At 41.7% G+C, this 19,031-nt stretch overlaps 1 protein-coding gene across 1 annotated transcript in view; it reads left to right on the top strand.

The window, feature by feature from the left end:
• The first annotated feature begins 391 nt into the window (after positions 1–391).
• Positions 392–19,031, top strand: part of lamc1 (laminin subunit gamma 1) — a 156,861-nt gene continuing 138,221 nt past the window's right edge. Inside the window, exon 1 of the mRNA XM_062980722.1 lies at positions 392–967. Coding sequence (XP_062836792.1) covers positions 568–967 — 400 coding nt within the window. The 5' untranslated portion in view covers positions 392–567. The remainder of the gene's footprint in view (positions 968–19,031) is intronic.

Below are 19,031 nucleotides of genomic sequence, written 5' to 3' on the forward strand. Positions count from 1 at the left end.
TTTCACAATGATGGTCATTTCAGGGTTTTGTTGATCAGGAGACATTGACCTGAAAAGTCATCTTGGGGTAAAAGATGACCTGCAAAGAGAGGGTTAAAAGGAAAGAGGAGAGAGAGAGAATTCTGGCGTCGTTGGAGGAAGTTCTGTATTTGCTCCCTTCTTCTCTGGCCTGAGGGCCTTCTTTCTTCCTCCCCTCCTTCCCTCCCTCAGCGCGTTCCCACGCGGGAATGACGCCTCCTCCCCATTCAGAGCCCTTTGAGGCGGCCAAGTTGGGAGCGCGCGGGACCCCTCTCTTCCCTCCCTCCCTCGCGCTCTCCGCCTCCGCCTCTCCCAGCGTGCACTGCGGGCGCCCCCACCCATTTGGGACGAGGGCGGGGAGGGAAGGAAGGAGGGAGGGAGGGAGCGCGCGCGCAAGACACACAGAGAGAGTGGCATGCCTAGTTGCTGCGCGCGACGCCTTCGGAAGGAATTGCTGTGAGGCGAGGCGGGCGCGCGGGCGGGCCACACTCGGGGCGCTTCTCCTCGCTCTCCCTCCCTCCTTCCCTCAGCCAGGCGGATAAGGGGAAGATGAGGCCGGCTGTGGCGGCGTTCCCTCAGCTGCTGCTGTTGTTGCTTCTTCTGGTGGCGGCGAGGCGCTGCGCGGGCGCCATGGACGAGTGCACGGAGGAGGAGGGCGGCGGCGGGCGGGCGCAGCGGTGCATGCCGGAGTTCGTGAACGCGGCCTTCAACGCCACGGTGGTGGCCACCAACACGTGCGGCCGCCCCCCCGAGGAGTACTGCGTGCAGACGGGCGTCACGGGGGTCACCAAGTCGTGCCACCTGTGCGACGCCGCCCAGCCCCACCTGAGCCACGGCGCCGCCCTCCTCACCGACTACAACAACCAGGCCGACGCCACCTGGTGGCAGAGTCAGACCATGCTGGCCGGCGTCCAGTACCCCAGCGCCATCAACCTCACACTCCACCTCGGTGAGAAGGAAGGGAAAGGCAGCGGGGTGGGGGTGGGTGGGAAGGAGGCCTCTGCAGGTCCTCCCCCTTCACCGGGGTTTCTAGTATGGCGAGATCTGTCAGGGAGGCTTTGATTGTGCTTTTCCTACAAGGCAGGGGGTTGGACTAGATGGCCCAGGTGGTCCCTTCCACCTCTATGAGATAGTCTCCCTTTCTCCATCAGAGGGCTTTTGCTTAGATGGTCATCTGTCAGAAGTGCTATGTTTCTGTGTTCCTGCAAAACGGGGTTGGACTGAATGGACCAACTCTAGGATGCTATCACAAACTCCAAATCATAGAATCATAGAGTTGGAAGAGATTTCATGGGCCATCCAGTCCAACCCCCTGCCAAGAAGCAGGAAATCGCATTCAAGGCATCCCTGACAAATGGCCATCCAGCTTCTGCTTAAAAGCCTCCAAAGGAGTCTCCACCACACTCTGGGGCAGAGAGTTCCACTGCTGAACAGCTGTCACAGTTAGAAAGTTCTTCCTAATGTTCAGGTGGGATCCTATTCCATAGGATAGATAGAATTATGGTCATTTAAAGTGGTGTCCAACTGCTATCATTCTGCAGCGTGGGTGGTCTCCTAGGCCCCTTCCACACTGCCATACAAAATCCAGATTGAACTGTATTATATGGCAGTGTGGATTCAGATCATCCACATCAAAGCAGATATTGTGGATGATCTGCCTTGATATTCTGCAATATATAGCTGTGTGGAAGGGTCCATATACAGCACCTGGACTCCCTATTGACTGGGTTTTGTAGTTTGTGGAGAGCTGTTTGTGGTACTTTCATTGTGCTTTTACTGCATGGCAGGGGATTGGACTAGATGGCCCGTATGGTCTCTCCCAACTCTAGTCTATAATTCTATGAGATAGTCACTCTTCTCTGTCAGAGGGCTCTTCTTGTATAGCCATCTGTCAGGAGTGCTTTAATGCTGTGTTCCTGCAAGGCAACGGGTTGGACTGGATGGCCAAATTAGGTATGAAATGAAATGTTTGAAAAGCTCTTCATTAGTGGCATCTCCAGCACTTCAGACTCAAGAGTACAAAACAAACAACTTGCAACTATAACACAGAAAGGAATAAATCTTCTACGTCAGGGGTCCCCAAACTATGATCCGCAGGTCAGATGTGGCCCTCCAAGGTTATTTAACCAGCCCTAAACTTTCAGACTTATTTTTCCCTAAGTCTGAAACACCTTGAAGGCACACAACAACAATCCTTATTAACTTGCCTATCTCATCAGCCAAAAACGGGCCCATACTTCCCATTGAAGTCTGTGTGATAGTCACCATTCTCTGACAGAGTTTTTGCTTGGGTGGCCATCTGACAGGAGTGCTTTGATTCTGTTCCTGCAAGGCAGGGGGGTTGGACTGGATGGCCCTTGGGGCCTCTCCCAACACTAGACTGCTATGACAAGCTACAGACCACAGGATCCCATAGGATCATAGAATAATAGAGTTGGAAGAAACTACATGGGTCATCTAGTCCAACCCCTTGCCATGCAGAAAATGCACAATCTAAGTATTCCTGACATATCACCATCCAGCCTCTATTTAAACATTTCAGCTCTTAAACATCTATCAAGCCTGAAACTCTATCGAAAAAAGAGATAAGATTAGTCTGGCATGACTTTTTTTTATAAAAGAAACAAGATTCCATCTGACCATTAGGAAGAACTTCCTAGCTGTATGAGCTGTTCAACAATGAAACTCTCTGCCTCTGAGTCTGGTAGAAGCACCATCCTTGGAAACCTTTAAATAGAGGCTGGGTGGCCATCTGTCAGGGGTACTTTGATTGTGTTTTTTGTACTTTCTTTTCCTATTACTCTATGATTCTATGAACAATTTTTGGCTAACATAAACTTATCAGTAATTCATTGGGAAGTGTGGGCCTGCTTTTGGCTGATCAGACAGTCAGGTTAATTAGGATTGTTGTTTTTGTGTGCCTTCAAGGCGTTTCAGACTTTGGGTGATCGTAAGTCTAAAGTTTAGTGGCGGGTAAATAACCATGGAGGGCCACATATGGCCCATGGGCCTTGGTTTGGGGAACCCTGGCTTAGAAAATTTCTTTCTTTCTGTGTTATAGTTGCAGGTTGTTTGTTTTGTTCTTTTTAGTCTGAAGTGCTGGAGATGCCACTAATGCAGAGCTTTTCAAACATTTCATTAAGCATGCACTATGTTTCATACCTATTTTAAGTTTCCTTTTCCCACGGATATGGGCATATTTTGTGGGTGGTTTGCTGTGGCCCTCCACAAAGGATGTTTACCTCTTAGATCAGAGTTTTCCAAACATTTCATGCTGGTGAGACACGTTTTAGACATGCTTCATTTCGCGACACAGTAGTTCAGTTTCACAATCAAACTGGAGGTTGAACCAACTCCTTATAGGCATTTATATTTATCATGTCAGAAGCGAATTGAGACTACAGTTATAATGTTTTAAAAACCCACAAACAAAAAATTAACATTATACTAAATGTCCTTTGACCAGAATCTGGCCACTTGGAGTGCCTCTGGTGTCTTTCTAAGAAGGTCCTCCATTGTGCATGTGGCAGGGCTCAGACTGCATTGTAAGAGGTGGTCTGTGATTTGCTCTTCTCCACACTCGCATGTTGTGGACTCCACTTTGTAGCCCCATTTCTTACGGTTAGCTCTGTAGCCAGAGTGCAGTCTGTTCAATGTCTTCCAAGTTGGCCAGGGGGAGTTTCTCATCCGGTATCAGCCATGGATTGACGTTCCAGGTTTTATCCTACCATTTCTGGACTCTCGCATGCTGAGGTGTTCCTGTGAGTATCTCTGTAGATCTTAGGAAGCTATTTTCTTTATTTAAGGCATGGGCATGCTGGCTGATACCCGAATAGAGGATGGGCCAGAGATGTCAGTGCCTTGGCCCTTTCATTACTGGCTGCTACTTCCCAATGGATGTCAGGTGGCGCAATACCGTCCAAACAGTATAATTTCTCCAGCAGTGTAGAGCGTAGACATCTTGTGATATTGCAGCATGTCTCATGTTTTAATGTGGTGAGATGTATTCCGCACTGGACAAGCGTATTTAGCAGAGTAGTAAAGTGTAAGGGCAAATGACTTCACTGTATCTGGTTAAGTGCTATGATATTACGTTATAGATGATATGGACACATACATAAATTGTGGTAACAAAATGTATGGAGGCACAGCATATTTCATTAAAACTTTTCATTTATATTCTTGAAAATATGTGACATTGCTTATTTCACATAGACTCAGAGGTTTCCTGTTACATTTGTGTAATGCACAAATGGCAGCCAACACACAAATGTGTCACGACACACAATTTGGAAAGTTCTTCAGTAATGCTTTTTCAACCATATCATTAATGATGATGATGGCTGTCTAGTTATTTATTTGAAGGTTGCTTCCAGGTTGTGAAGGTGATGCATCTCTGTCGGGGAGCATTGCCTCTGAGCACGGGCCTTCTAAGGTGCTGTTATGGCAAACTGTCAATTACCATCTTATTCACATTTGTGTACAATGAAAAAAACCCGCTGTCTACAATGGACATTATCATATCTTGCAGTAATAAATTATGCACTGTTCTCTTGGATGCCTGCCTGGAAGCTTTGCTTGCCAATTCCAGATGTGTGTGGAACAGTTATTCATTGTTGAGGGAAAATTTGTTGTGTGCATGCTCAAACATGCTATGTGGTCCTGGAACAGATTTCCGTGCTAAATCTTGGCCTAAGTTAAGCATGGGAGTCCTCTGTCTCTGTGACAGAGGGGATCAACATCTTGCCTGCATCTCCCTTTAGGATTCTGACACAGCTAGAGAAGAGTTCAGGATGGCTTTTTATATGTTTCATAAGTCCTGGGGTTCGAGTGAGGAATATACATAGCACTCATGAGAAAGAGGAAGCCCTTGACCAAGTTCAAAGGCTTTTTGCCACAGCTAGCCCTGGCATACTGCCCTGATTTTATTTCTTCTCATCAGAGACAATTCTTTCAAAAACTGCTGTCTTCTGAAATTTAACTCAATGAGCACCTCTGACATTTCCTCTGGCTGTACACATTGCTCTCCTTTTTCCTTTTGCAAAATAGTTTCACCCTCCACGCCCACCTCCCAGGGCTGCAAAATTGTATTTTCCATATATAAAGGAGTTATTGTGTTAGTGTTCTTTAGAGCAAATAACAAAGTTTGATCTGATGCACATCTCTTTGAACTGGCCCAGATGGCCTGTAGCCAGGATTTTGATTGGGGGGGGGGGGTGAGTCTGAGTGAGAGAGGATTTACTCTAGCAAACCTTTCATATCATTATCCCAATACCCCCGTGCATATGGAATATAATGAGCATGGTGATCAGATCATGATATGAATAAACATATCAGTTTAAATAATAAATGTAAGACCTTCTTGTGGACCACCCTGAGAATTTGGGGGGGGGGGCTGAAGCCCTTCAACCCCCCCGCCCCCAAGCTACATGCCTGGGCCCAGTTGAACGTTAGATGTCTGCACAGCAACTTTCTGTGATCTTGATTTGCTTGGAGGACGTTATTTCCACACCACCCAGTCTGACAGAAGGTCAACTGTTCAGATTGTTGTTGGTGTGTGTTCCTTTTCCTGTCACTGACATGATAGATATGGAACCAGCCAAAGTTTTTCTGTATCATATATGCTGCATATATGCAAAACTTGTAAGCATTGAAATAGCTGCCACTTGCTTAGTTAAGATACTCATATGGGCATGTTCTGACTTGTTTTGTCCAGTGGAAGAGATTACCAATGAAATGGCAGCTGTAGTCATTTCTAGGCCTAGGAGATAATAGGTGATTGCCCAATATCCGCAGCTGGCCCCTGCTATAATATAATGAGCTTGTGTACATTGTTTGGCTATATTTCTCTGTCCTTACACTTAACTATTCAAGGTAGATGTTGTCAGTGATATCTTGCAGAAGAGCTATGAGGCTACATTTACTTCTGCCTTTAAGAAAAGGCTCCATACTATGTAGTCTTTACATTAAGATGCTGTGACAGATACTACAATCTTCATTGTGTTTCTATTCAGAATGACCGCTCAGGAGCATGTAAAGTATACTATGTCACACTTTAGCACAGTTCATATTTGTATCTCATTCTTTCTCCATTGAGCTCAGGATGGCACATGAGAGTGACATTTATCTCATTTTATCTTCATTATAGCCCTGAAACATAGATAAAGGGTCCTTCCAGATAGGTCCTTTATCCCAGGATCTGATCTCAGGTTTTCTGCTTTAAACTGGATTATATGAGTCAGCTGCCAGATAATCTGGGATAAACAAAAAACCTGGGATCAGATCCTGCAACATAGGGCTTGTCTGGAAGAGCCCTAGGTACTTACTTAGTCTAGAGAATTTCATGGCCAATTAGGGATGTAAACTTCGGTAGCTTGGGATTTCAATGTTATAGGGACAGTGAATTAGCAGTGGATTTAATATAAATTATAGAGGAATTATTCAAGGTTTTGATGTTGATTCCTCAACTGAGTTAAACACTTTGGAGCAGGGGTCCCCAAACTTTTTATACAGGGGGCCAGTTCACAATCCTTCAGACCATTGGAGGGCCACCGAACAATAATAATAATAAAAATAAATAAATAAATAAATAATAACAGCAATAATAATAAAAAGAGAGTTGGAAGAGACCTTTTGGACCATTGAGTCCAATCCCCTTCTGCCTTTGTGCACCGAAAGCACAAGCAAAGCACCCCTGACAGGTGGCCACCCAGCCTTAATGTTAATAATAATAATAATAATAATAATAATAATAATAATAATCACGATCTGCCAGCTACAAAAGACCACCCTACTGGGATCTGCACGCATCATCTGAAAATACATCACACAGTCCTAGACACTTGGGAAGTGTTCGACTTGTGATTTTGTAATACGAAATCCAGCATATCTATCTTGTTTGCTGTGTCATAATAAAATAATAATAATAACAGCAGTAATAATAATAAAGAGGGTTGGAAGAGACCCTTTGGGCCATTGAGTCCAACCCCCTTCTGCCTTTGTGCACTGAAAGCACAACAAAAGCACCCCTGACAGATGGCCACTCAGCCTCAATGTTAATAAATAATAATAATAATAATAAAGAGGGTTGGAAGAGACCCCTTGGGCCATTTTGTCCAACCCCCTTCTGCCTTTGTGCACCGAAAGCACAAGCAAAGCACCCCTGACAGATGGCCACCCAGCCTCAATGTTAATAATAATAATAATAATAATCATAATCATAATAATAATAATAAAGAGGGTTAGAAGAGACCCCTTGTGCCATTTAGTCCAACCCCCTTCTGCCTCTGCGGACCAAAAGCACAAGCAAAGCACCTCTGACAGATGGCCACCCAGCCTCAATGTTAATAAATAAATAAATAATAATAATAATAAAGAGGGTTGGAAGAGACCCTTTGAGCCATTGAGTCCAATCCCCTTCTGCCTTTGTCCACCAAAAGCACAAGCAAAGCACCCCTGACAGATGGCCACCCAGCCTTAATGTTAATAATAATAATAATAATAATAATAATAATAATAATAATAATAATGGTTGTAAGAGCAGAAGAGAACCCTTGGGTCATTTAGCCCAACCCCCTTTTGCCCTTGTGCCGTGGGGGCCGGATAAATGGCTTCGGTGGGCCGCATCCGGCCCCCGGGCCTTAGTTTGGGGACCCCTGCTTTGGAGAATTCCTTTAAAGTCTGGAATGAAATTCAAAACATTTGCTTTTTCGTTGTGTTGCTTTTTTACTAGCATGGAAACCACCAGCTAGCCTTGGATGAGAGGTTATCCTAGACCAGTGGTTCTCAACCTGTGGGTCACCAGATGTTGTAGTCTTCAACTTTCAGCCCAATTCAGTGCATTATTTACTCAGCATTTAGTTTCGCTATATTGGTGGTATGTACTCCCATGGGATTGTGTACAGCATTGTTGCCGTGTGGAAGTATTTGGAGTTTAGGGACCTCATCTGTGCCATTCTAATATGTTCCTGATGTTTATGGATCCTTCTGCTCTTACCGTCATATTAAAAGGTGAGTAGGAACTGTATGGCCCTTCAGATGTTGTAGAATTGCAAACCCTGCAGATCTCGAACCAGAATAGCCTATGGTGAGAAAGTCTGACAACATCTGAAAAGCTTCACTATCCCTCCCACTGCTTTAGACTGAAGATCACCTGCCTTTTATCCTTCTCTGGTCAAAAGGACAGCTGCAGACAAAGCTTCCCATACCACCTGCATGTGTTTATAGGTAATTGGAGCCCTGTGCCCAAATGAACTGGTAGGTTTACTTGATGAGATAGGGGACTTGGTTGTAGCCCTTCCTTTCATAATCTTTTTATTGGTAATTTCTTGCATGCCTTACAACAGTCTTTCTTTTGTTTCTATATGTTTTCCGCAAAGCGCTTCCTCCTTATTTCACTTTCTGTAGTACTGTCAAATGTATCCTTCCTTTTTCAATACAAGGACTCAATTTCCTTCCTTTATCATTCTGACAATTACTCCTCATAAATGTAGAATTAATCTTTTTTTCCTTGTCCTTCAGTGTTCATTTTGAAATACTTGATATTTTAAGAAAGAGTATTCCTGTGTCTTCCTGAGTACAAGAAATTGATTACAAGATTAAATATTGACTGACTCAGTCCACTAAACAACAGGTTGTCATGTAGTAAAGGGAAAGAACGTAAAGTTATAGTCAAAGATTGAAAGCTTTGCAAGGAGTGGATCAGTGGAGAATGTGCACAGTATACATTTCCATGTTCCTTTGTATATCTGGTGACTTGAAATAACACTTCAAAGAACTTTTCCCTCTCTGGGTTAAACTGTTGCATTGGGGTGGCCAAACATAATTTAAATAGGTTACAAAGTAGTTTCACAATCCCATGACATGTAAAGCAAAAAGGAAATGGGCTGTCTCAGAGTGGTAATAAATTGTAGAGGCTGATTTCTATACTATCACTGGATTTAGCTTTTCTTTGGTTTGCTTTGAACAGTGTGTGGGGTAGAGCTTAGATTTTGAAGTCTGAATACGAATGTTAACAAAAAAGAAAAGAAAAAAAAGAACTGGTGTCTCTAATGACAAAGTAATTATTTGGGGAAAGAGGGTGAGCTTTTGGCACTTCCTAACTGCAAGTGATCCAGTGTTTGGACACCTAATATGTGGTAGGTGTAAATATGGGGACTTTTACAGTATATATAAACATAAATGACAACTAAAAAACTGTAGTGATGTATTCAACATTTGCCTTGTGGGTCTTTTTTGTTTTTTGTTTGTTTGTTTTTTTGTCTGTGTGTATTACAGGTTTTAAAGAAGGATGTTTGGCTTCCTGCTTTCCAGAAACTAAAATATACAAAGAATGGGAAACTGTCGTTTACATGTGAACAGTACAGAAGGCTTGTTGCTTTGTTTTGCTGCTTGCTGTTTACATATGAAATATAGAGCAAGTGAGCATGGTATAGAAACACTATAGTGTAGGGAAGCAGAAGCAAACAATCCAATGGAAATAAACTTACTTGTTTTGCCAAGGAACACTCTATTCAGTGCTTGAAAGAGTATATGGAAATAGAATGCAACTTCACAGTTGGTGGTAATTTAGCAAGTTTTTGTTGAATGTATTGTAATGGTGTTATACTTTATGAAAAGTTTATTGCTACTGCTTTTTCAGGGCATTTTTAGCAGGACAGTGGGTTATTTTAAAGATTTTTAAAGTTAGTTAGCATTGCTAAACATCCTTAATAGAGTGAGAGATGTTTGAGACTTGGAAATGTTTTGGGAATAAAAAGAGTGAAGATACTGTAGAATAATTGAAAATAAAAACATTTGAATTGTGAAGTTATTTAAATATAGTTCACTCAGCATGGAATAAATGTATAAATCCAAATTCAGACTCTTCCAAGCTTTAATTTTGATCACATATACTTTAAAGGAATTCATGGTTTGTGAACTATAACAGGAGATGGAATATAAATAGCATGCAATTTAATATTCCTTTATTTAAAGTGTGTACTTTGAAATCTATAAAGTAATGACAGAAGAACTTGGGGTTGTCCTTGAAGAAGTTTTATATAATAACAAAGTGGCTTCATTTGCTGGCCAAGCAAATCGATGTCCAATTCTGGTATGGTTACATTGGTTGCTATTTCAGGTTCTTAATTTTGAAGGTCTGAATGGCCTCCTAACTTTGGAAATGCCTTCTTCCAACTGCACTGCTTTATTCTTTTAAATTAATGCAGAAATGTTCTAAATGCTACCTGTAATGAGAACAGAGATGTAAACCAAGCTGATTTCTGTTATGGTATCTACTTTATGGAATTCTTTCCCATTGAAGGTTTTATTGGAGAATTAAAAAACTTTAGTTTTCAAGGTTTTTTTTCACTGCAGAGTCTATCAGGGTCTATGTTTATTTTTCTGATTATTAAGGTATACATTCATGCCATGGATTTTAGACAGTTTCTTTGTGGTCTTCATGTTTTTGGCTGGATAAGCATCAAAGCTTTAACTAAATTGTACAGTCTGTTCTTGGAATGCTTATAATTTTCTGTGTATCTCTCTCTCTGAAATGCTTGACGTACTCTTGAAATGTACTGTAACAAAACTAACTTGAAGAAAGGGGTGTATCATATTGTTATGAGCTATTTATAGCTATGAAGTACTACCATGTTAGTGTCAACACATTTAGACTATAAAGATTAATTTTATGAACTTGTCATGTTTTGACTTTACATATTCCACAATAATAAACATTTGATTGCATATTAAAAGGCATGAGAAAAATATCCTGAACAGGTAAAAAATGTTTAGTTGAACTGCACTTCTCTTCCTCCTTTTAACTGTATCTATAAAAACTTATGTTGATGCTTTAGCCTTGGTCAAAACTGACCAGTGGAGGCAGATCTGTTCTGAATGAGCTTAGTGTTGCCTGGAAACAGCTTTCTATTAGTGTGGCTATTGTGTCAGGTTAGAGTTAAAGACATTTTTGATTGGCTGTAAATTTTACTTCAGTGCTCACAAAGCTAAGTCTTTCACATGACTGCTGCTAGTCCTCCATTTTGTTTGACTCTTCTTTGCTTCCAAAACTATGTAGAAAAATTCACCATAGAGTTCTTGTAATCTAAGCAGATAAGAACCCAAATGAATACACATTTGCCCACAAATACATATGATCCTCACATATATGATAGGCATTATTATAAAGATGTAAAACCAAAACTAGAGGCCTGTCACGATTGACACTCTCACTTGTTCTACCTATATTTGTTTTCTCCCATTTAACTTACTATAAAATAGAATAGGTAGCATATTTGCACTCTGTTTAAGTAGTGAAAGTGAAAAACAAGTCCTTCCTACCAATCAGATTGAGAGATGAATTGTTTGACATGCAAGGTGTCAGCCAGCTTTTCTTGAAATATTGATGGGCTGAGAAATCTTTCTGTATAAAAGTACAGCCTGCGTATATTTGTGCACGCAGAACTCGAAAAGTAGCTGACCAATTAACTTGAAATGTTGACACAATTTTGCATTACAGTACGTGCATGTTTTTAGAGTAAAATGAGTTTGAGAGAGGGAGAACAACGGATGATGGGATATGCAGTACAATCAGTTCAGCTCCCCACAGACCACTGCGACTTGTACCAACGATAAATCCTTAGTTACTACTATTCCTAGATACTTTATATTTTCTTTTAGAGTTATTTTTAGCTTCCTCCGATTTTTGAAATCTTCCTCTTCTTGTTTTGTATAGTTAAATAAAATAACTTCTGATTTTCTCCAGTTTATTTTCAGCCCTATTATTTCTCCAAACTTCTTTATATCCTCTTCTATTTTTTTCCATTTTATCTGTTATTCCTTTTAGAGTCAAAATTGCTTACTTTATTTTAAGGAGTGTAGCCTTATAAGAAGGATGAAAGCTTTAGTAATAATTAATCCATTTGACCTATATTAGTTTTCAGTTTCTAAACAATAAGTCAGAATTTGAGTTTCTGAGGCCTGGTGTTAAGAGAATGTATTTGGAAATAATTCCTTAGCTTCATTAGGCTTTGTAATGATCAGTAGAGACTATATGAAGTATTAATATTTATTATTGTGCTCCTCTTTCTCCAGGTAACTTTGATCATGACAAAAAGTTCAAATTCTTTCACCATTTTCATTTCAGGAAAAAATTAAAAGTAACATAGCAGTTGAATTTGGTTAATCATAAGCAAGTAATAAGCTTTTAACACAACTTTTACATTATGACAAGTGCATGCTGTTTACCACTTATTAAACATAATACAAACTTTAATAATTTTTATTTTTGTTTGTTCTTTTTAATTACCTAACTTCAGCCACGATTTGTGAAAATCATTCAAGGTTCCTTTGCAATTAAAGACCCCTTTCTCCATAAGTCATAGGTCCTGAGTTGAGAGGATTTTTTGTTTTTTGTTGGAGTGGAGGAGCTTTTAAGTTCTAATTTTTCAATTTAACTTCTAAACAAGCCCTGCTGTGAAGGGTTAAGCTACTTATAATCACATTGGGGTAGGAATCTTGAAATGCAGGGCTTAAACTAGTGTCAACCCCTCCCAACAAATGAGTAGACTGTCACATAATGATACAAAACTGAAAGTGACTGTTAAGTCTGGTTACAAGGTACTAACTGATCCTTTCTATGATGTGTGTGCATGTCTTTTTATAAATGCATGGGAACTTTTTTTTTGTATACTGAAAATAAACTGCAGAGCTGTTGCCAAAGATGTGGCTCGTTCTTTCAAATCAATTTAAACTTTTGCTCTTATCACCTTCGTATGTTCTGTCAATCTACTCATAATTATTTTCTCCCTGTTCTGCTTCCCTTCGTACTTTTTAGTCTCTCTTCTGCTGATCAGGTTTATTTGGATTAGTATAGCCTGTTTTCTATACCACCTTTAGAAATAAAACTTTATCAGGTTGTTTCAGCCTCCTTTCCCCTTTGCATTCTGTCTTCTACTTTTGTATATTTTCGTCCTGTTGCTGTGTAAATCTCCTCTTGGGTTCAGATCCCCTCAGACAGTGAAAGGAACTGGTCATTTAGAAACTCCTCCATTCTCCTTCATTGTCTACAGTGTGGCTTCAGGGCAAAAAAGAAAGAAAGAAAGGGTAGGTTTGGGATCAGAAGGAGATTGAGCTGTTGCAGAAGGGGAGGAACTGGCCTTGAAACATATACAGTAGAGTCTCACTTATCCAAGCTAAATGGGCCAGCAGAGGCTTGGATAAGCGAATATCTTGGATAATAAGGAAGGATTAAGGAAAAGCCTATTAAACATCAAATTAGGTTATGATTTTACAAATTAAGCACCAAAACATCATGTTATACAACAAATTTGACAGAAAAAGTAGTTCAATACGCAGTAATGCTATGTAGTAATTACTGTATTTATGAATTTAGCACCAAAATATCACGATATATTGAAAACATTGACTACAAAAATGGCTTGGATAATCCAGAGGCTTGGATAAGCGATGCTTGGATAAGTGAGACTCTACTATAACTCCAAAAACCAAACTCATGTATAATTGCGTGTCTGTAATCATGAGGCTTGGAGACCAAGCTGTAGCTCTCTACGGAACTAATATCATTCTTTGCACTTGTGGAAATCTAGGTTCGGATCATCTTTTTACTTGATACATTAAAGTGAGACATGTATTTTGCAATCATATACATATTTTTATGGAAGTAGATCCCATTGAACCCACTTGGGCTCACTTTGTCAGTAGATGTGTACAATACATAGAATTAACCTCTGTACTTTACAAGACCTAGTCTGTAATTTAAAGGTAAATCTTTTTTAAAATATCATAGAAATAAAGATTAAATAATTTGGAAGAAATATCTTGTCCCAGAACAGTCTCAGCTGTGCAGTTTATCCAGAAATCCTTTGGAGACTGTTAAATCAAGGTCTGGAAACTGCTTGCTGAGCATTTCAGTGACTTCACTGTGGTATTTGTGGAGCCCTGAGGGGACTCTATTTTAGTTAGTCTCACAAAGGCTTGATTTACATTTTGCAGGTTTCAACTTGAGTAGTTGAGAGATCAGTCTTTTTAAATGGCCAGCAGTTGTTCAGCATAGTTATATAAAGTTGCTCTAAAGCTCTTTATCTCCACCCTGCACCCTTTAAACGCTTAGGGTTTTCACTAATTCCTTTCTTCCTACATCTCTTCCTGCAGCACTGGTGCCACTGCAGGAGACACTTTGGAATATTATACATGGCTGAACATTTATTTTAAGGGATGAAGAAGTCAGGGATTGTAAGGCATTTTGCAGTACAAAATAGCTGCTATTTGCAGTCACTGACCAACTTCCCATAGAGGGATTTGTCGCCAGTGTAGACGCTTTCTAGCTGTCATCCTCTGTTTATAGCAGGGGTCCTCAAACTTTTTAAACAGAGGACCAATTCACAGTCCCTCAGGCTGTTGGGGGCCGGACAAATCCCTATGCGTACTGCACATTATCTTATTTGTAGTGCAAAAAATTGAAAGAACAATACAATATATTTAAAATAAAGAACAGTTTTAATCAACATAAACTTATCAGTATTTCAATGGGAAGTGTGGCCTGCTTTTGCCTGATGAGGTAGTCAAGTCAATCAGGGTTGTTGTGTGCCTTCAAGTCGTTTTGGACTTAAGGTGACAGTAAATCTAAAGTTTAGGATGGGGGCAGGTAAATTACCTTGGAGGGCTGCATCCAGCCTGTGGGCCTTAGTTTGGGGACCCGTAGGATTTAGCTATTTGCTCTTCATGCTTCTCTAATTATTCAGAGGTTTTGAATGGGTAGAATTTATTGTGGATATAAAACTTCATGATATCCCCAAAGGCTCAAATTGGATATCACACCCCGGCATGGTTTGAGCTTCTAAATGTTTGGGAAAGCTACAATTCAGAACAGCTCATTGGCTTGGATTTTGCTGATTATTCACTGCTGAGTGGTTATCAATATCAGACTACATGCCAAAAATTATAGGTCAGTACAGGCATCACACTAGGCTATAGTTAAGTACTGAATTCTGGAGTGGCACTTTAATTGAAACAAAATGAATAAATTTCCTAACCATAGTTAGAGATGGAGTCTGACTACTGGAGTGTGAGCTCTCTCCTATTCATCTTTCTGCTTCCTGAATTCTACGGTTAAAGTTTATTTTGGCAGGATCCTATAACAACACTTAAATTTATCAGTCAAAAAAGCCTTGTTTACAAGTCCACAAAAGCTACTAGAGCAGAAATATTTTTGGTATTCTGCCTACTAAGACCTTCCTATGTCAGTCATTTCTATCACCCCAAAAGGGTAAGGAGGGCAGGTGCTTCAGCTTTCCCCTAATTGATGAAAACGACCCTCTCCAATTGCTTGGAGACGATTCTATGATTTTAGGTGAATGTCTATTTGCAGCACAATAATAATTGAATGCATTAAATTCTTGGTCACAAGAGTACTGTTCTTCAGCTAAAACACCTGGATCCCTAATAACTGCTTGCTGCAGTGCATTACAAAATTGTGGTGGTATTGAATAGATGTCTTTAGTGCCTGAATGCCACCAAGGTATCGGTTGGGGTGCTGAATGTTCTTCTTTGGCCCTGTTGAGTGTTTTAAATAGTTGGTGACAAGTGTTACTTGTACACTTGTGGTTTGCTGAAAGCAGTACAATTCTGGGTTTGCTATACTGTGGTTTTGTTCTGCCACATTTGAAAGGCCATTATGAAATTACATCTTAGCCCAAATTATATTTTCCAGTGTTATTATTACTTTTTATACTAGTATGGTGTAGAAAATAGAAAAATACTGACATAATTATTGTCAAGAAAGTAATTTAGATTGGATATAGCATTTCACACATGTGATCCTGATAATCCTTGTAACAACAGTGTAGGATAGCTCATACACACTTGGCACTTGGACAGTTTTGTAGGTGCTGGACTGAGGGGCTGTAGGCTTCAGCAGAAACATGAGTATGGTGGCTGAAATCAAGGTAATGTCACTGCCACTTGTTCCATTTGGTATAATGACAGTCTAACTCTGGCCTGGGCATAATACAAACACTGGATTTTTCTGTATGGGATTTGGCAAATCAGAGAGAGAGAATGCTTTCAGAATATAAATGTTTTTTGGATTACATCTTTCTTAATAATGCCATGCTGGATGTGGTGTTCTGGAATTTGTGGTACAGAAAGTAAAACTTGCAAGTTCCGATTTGCCACTCAGCAATACTGTCACGACCCAGGCGGCAGAGGCACCAATAACCATACACAGAGGCCAGAATCTAACTAATATCTTTATTGAAGGAATATATAAAGTTAATAAAAACAAGTATAGAAAATAGTCCAGAATTAGACCCTTCAGGAAAGGTCAGAATTAGTCCAAAAAAGCAATGTCCAATAAGAAATATTAAGGTCCAAAGTTGTAATCCAATAACCGAAACACTCACTTTGCCAAGCAAAGTGAGGGGAGATGACAAGGTCCTTAGTCCATAAAACTTGAGCGTGGCTAGGAAATAACTTGATACTTGAAACAAGGCTTGAACGTGGAACAAGGTAACTAAGAACAAGAACAAGGTCCGTGGAATAACTTGGTAAAATCCGTGAAACAAGGCAAGGATTAGTCCTGGGAAACAAGGCAAGGTCCGTAGGTAAACAAAGGCTGGGAAGCAAGGCGAAGGCTGGATAGCAAGGCAAGGCTTGAGCTGAAGCGAGGCTTGAATCGGAGCGCGCTGTCCAGACACAACTCGCTCCGTAGGCTGACGAATTGACTCCGCGAAGTTGCTACGCGGGCAAAACACCTATATAGAGTCCAACTTTCTCACCAAAGCGGTTCTCTGGGAATCAGAAACGAAAGCTAAACTCTGAGACCAGATGTTAAACTCCTTAAAGATTCTCACGAGAACCAATGTTAATTGGCAACATTCTTAGCTGCTATCCTCGCACTCCTGCGCGAAGCTGAATCCAAACTTCTCTGTTGTTTACAAAACTCCCGGCGCAAGAACACGGGAGAAGTAGGCTCTGGGGTTGTTTGACATACTTCTGGGGCACAACTTTCTTGCAGGTGCAAGGTTTCCAGATCTGCCTGGGAAGGATCTGGCTGAGAGGAATCCAGTTCAGACTGGGAAGGTAAAAAACCCAAGTTTTCATCTTCATCAGGGATTACAATGTCCTGAGCAGGACTACAAGGCCCATGGTTCATCACACTATCCCCCTCCTCAGGGCCCCTCCCAAACTGGGGTCCTCTCCCCGAGGCGCGAGGTCGCGGTTTGGTGGGATAGGTCAGATGGAAGCGACGGGTTAGATCAGGAGCATGGACTGTGGAGGCGTCTTCCCAAGAGCGTTCCTCAGGCCCAAAACCCACCCAGTCAATGAGATATTGTAGGCGGCGGCGATGAAAGCGAGAATCCAAAATGTCCTCAACCTCGAACTCCTCCTCCCCATTCATCAAAACAGGAGGGGGGGCCGGTTGGTCTGTATCAGGACGCACACCATCCGCCGGAAGGAGCAGGGAACGGTGAAACACTGGGTGAATGCGCATTGAACGCGGAAGTTGGAGTTTGAAAGTCACGGGGTTTAATTGCGCCACCACTGGATAGGGGCCAATGAAGCGGGCATCTAACTTCCGGCATGGGCGGTGGGAGGGCAGAAAGCGAGTGGACAGAAAAACCCGATCTCCTACCTTGATTTCGGGGCCCGGCTGGCGGTGTTTGTCAGCGTGGCGTTTATAGTCCTCCTTGGCTTGGTCCAGTTGCTGGAGCAAAAGTTGTTGCACCGCTGTGAGTTCCTGCAGCCAATCCTCTGCTGCGGGAACTTCTGAAGTTTCAATGACAGGGGGAAAGAAACGTGGATGGAAACCGTAGTTTGCAAAGAACGGCGTTTCTTTTGTAGAAGCTTGAACTCCATTATTGTAGGCAAACTCAGACAGTGGTAACAGAGAAGCCCAATTGTCCTGTTGGTAGTTTACATAACAGCGAAGATACTGCTCCAAAGTGGCATTGGTGCGCTCCGTTTGCCCATCTGTTTGGGGATGATGAGCTGAAGATAAGCGAGAGTCTATGCCCAGTAGTTTTTGTAGTGCCTTCCAAAAACGAGAGGTGAATTGAGATCCACGGTCTGTGACTAAACTCTTGGGCAATCCATGTAGTCTGAAAACATGCTGAAGAAATAGATCCGCAGTTTCTTTGGCCGTGGGGAGGCCTTCGCAGGGAATGAAATGGGCTAACTTGGTGAATAGGTCCACCACCACTAAGATCGTGGTGAATCCACAGGAAGGTGGTAGGTCAGTGATGAAATCCGCGGAAATTATTTCCCATGGGCGAGATGGGGTAGGAAGGGGGTGCAAAAGCCCTGAGGGCTTCTCCCTTCGTATCTTGGAGCGCTGGCATACTGGGCAGGTGTTGACATATTTTTCCACATCCTTGCGGATCTTGGGCCACCAAAAATCTCTTAGGATCAAATGCATGGTTTTAAATAGTCCGAAGTGTCCTGCTGGTTTGCAGTCATGACACAGACGAAGCGCTTTTTCCCTGCCCGGTCCGGGTGGGATATAAACATGATTTCTATAGCAGAGCAGCCCATCTTTAAGCGAAAAGGGAAAATGCAGACCTTGGCGAAGTTGGTCCTGCGCCCAGGCATCTGCTTGCTGACTAGCCCTGATTTCTTGAGCACAGATGGGTCCTGGAGTAGGGGAAGTTGAACCAATGGGACTGGATTTGGTGTTCCCCACTGTGAGCGTGGCAAAGTTCTCAGGTTGTAGCAGTTGGGATTCAAAGGTCTCCTTGCGTCCTGCAGCGTATTCCGGTTTACGTGACAGGGCGTCTGCTTGCTTGGTTTGAGCTGGGGTCACATAATGGATCTGGAAGTTGAAACGTTCAAAGAATAAAGCCCAACGTTGCTGCCTCTGATTTAGTTTGCGGGCAGTTCTTAGATGTTCTAGATTACGATGATCAGTGTGGACTTCAATGGGGAATTTGGCCCCTTCTAGCCAATGTCTCCAAGTTTCAAAGGCTGCCTTTATGGCCAGTAGTTCTTTTTCCCAAATGGTGTAATTCCTCTCT

The sequence above is a fragment of the Anolis carolinensis genome, chromosome 4 (assembly GCF_035594765.1).
Source record: "Anolis carolinensis isolate JA03-04 chromosome 4, rAnoCar3.1.pri, whole genome shotgun sequence".
NCBI lineage: Eukaryota > Metazoa > Chordata > Lepidosauria > Squamata > Dactyloidae > Anolis > Anolis carolinensis.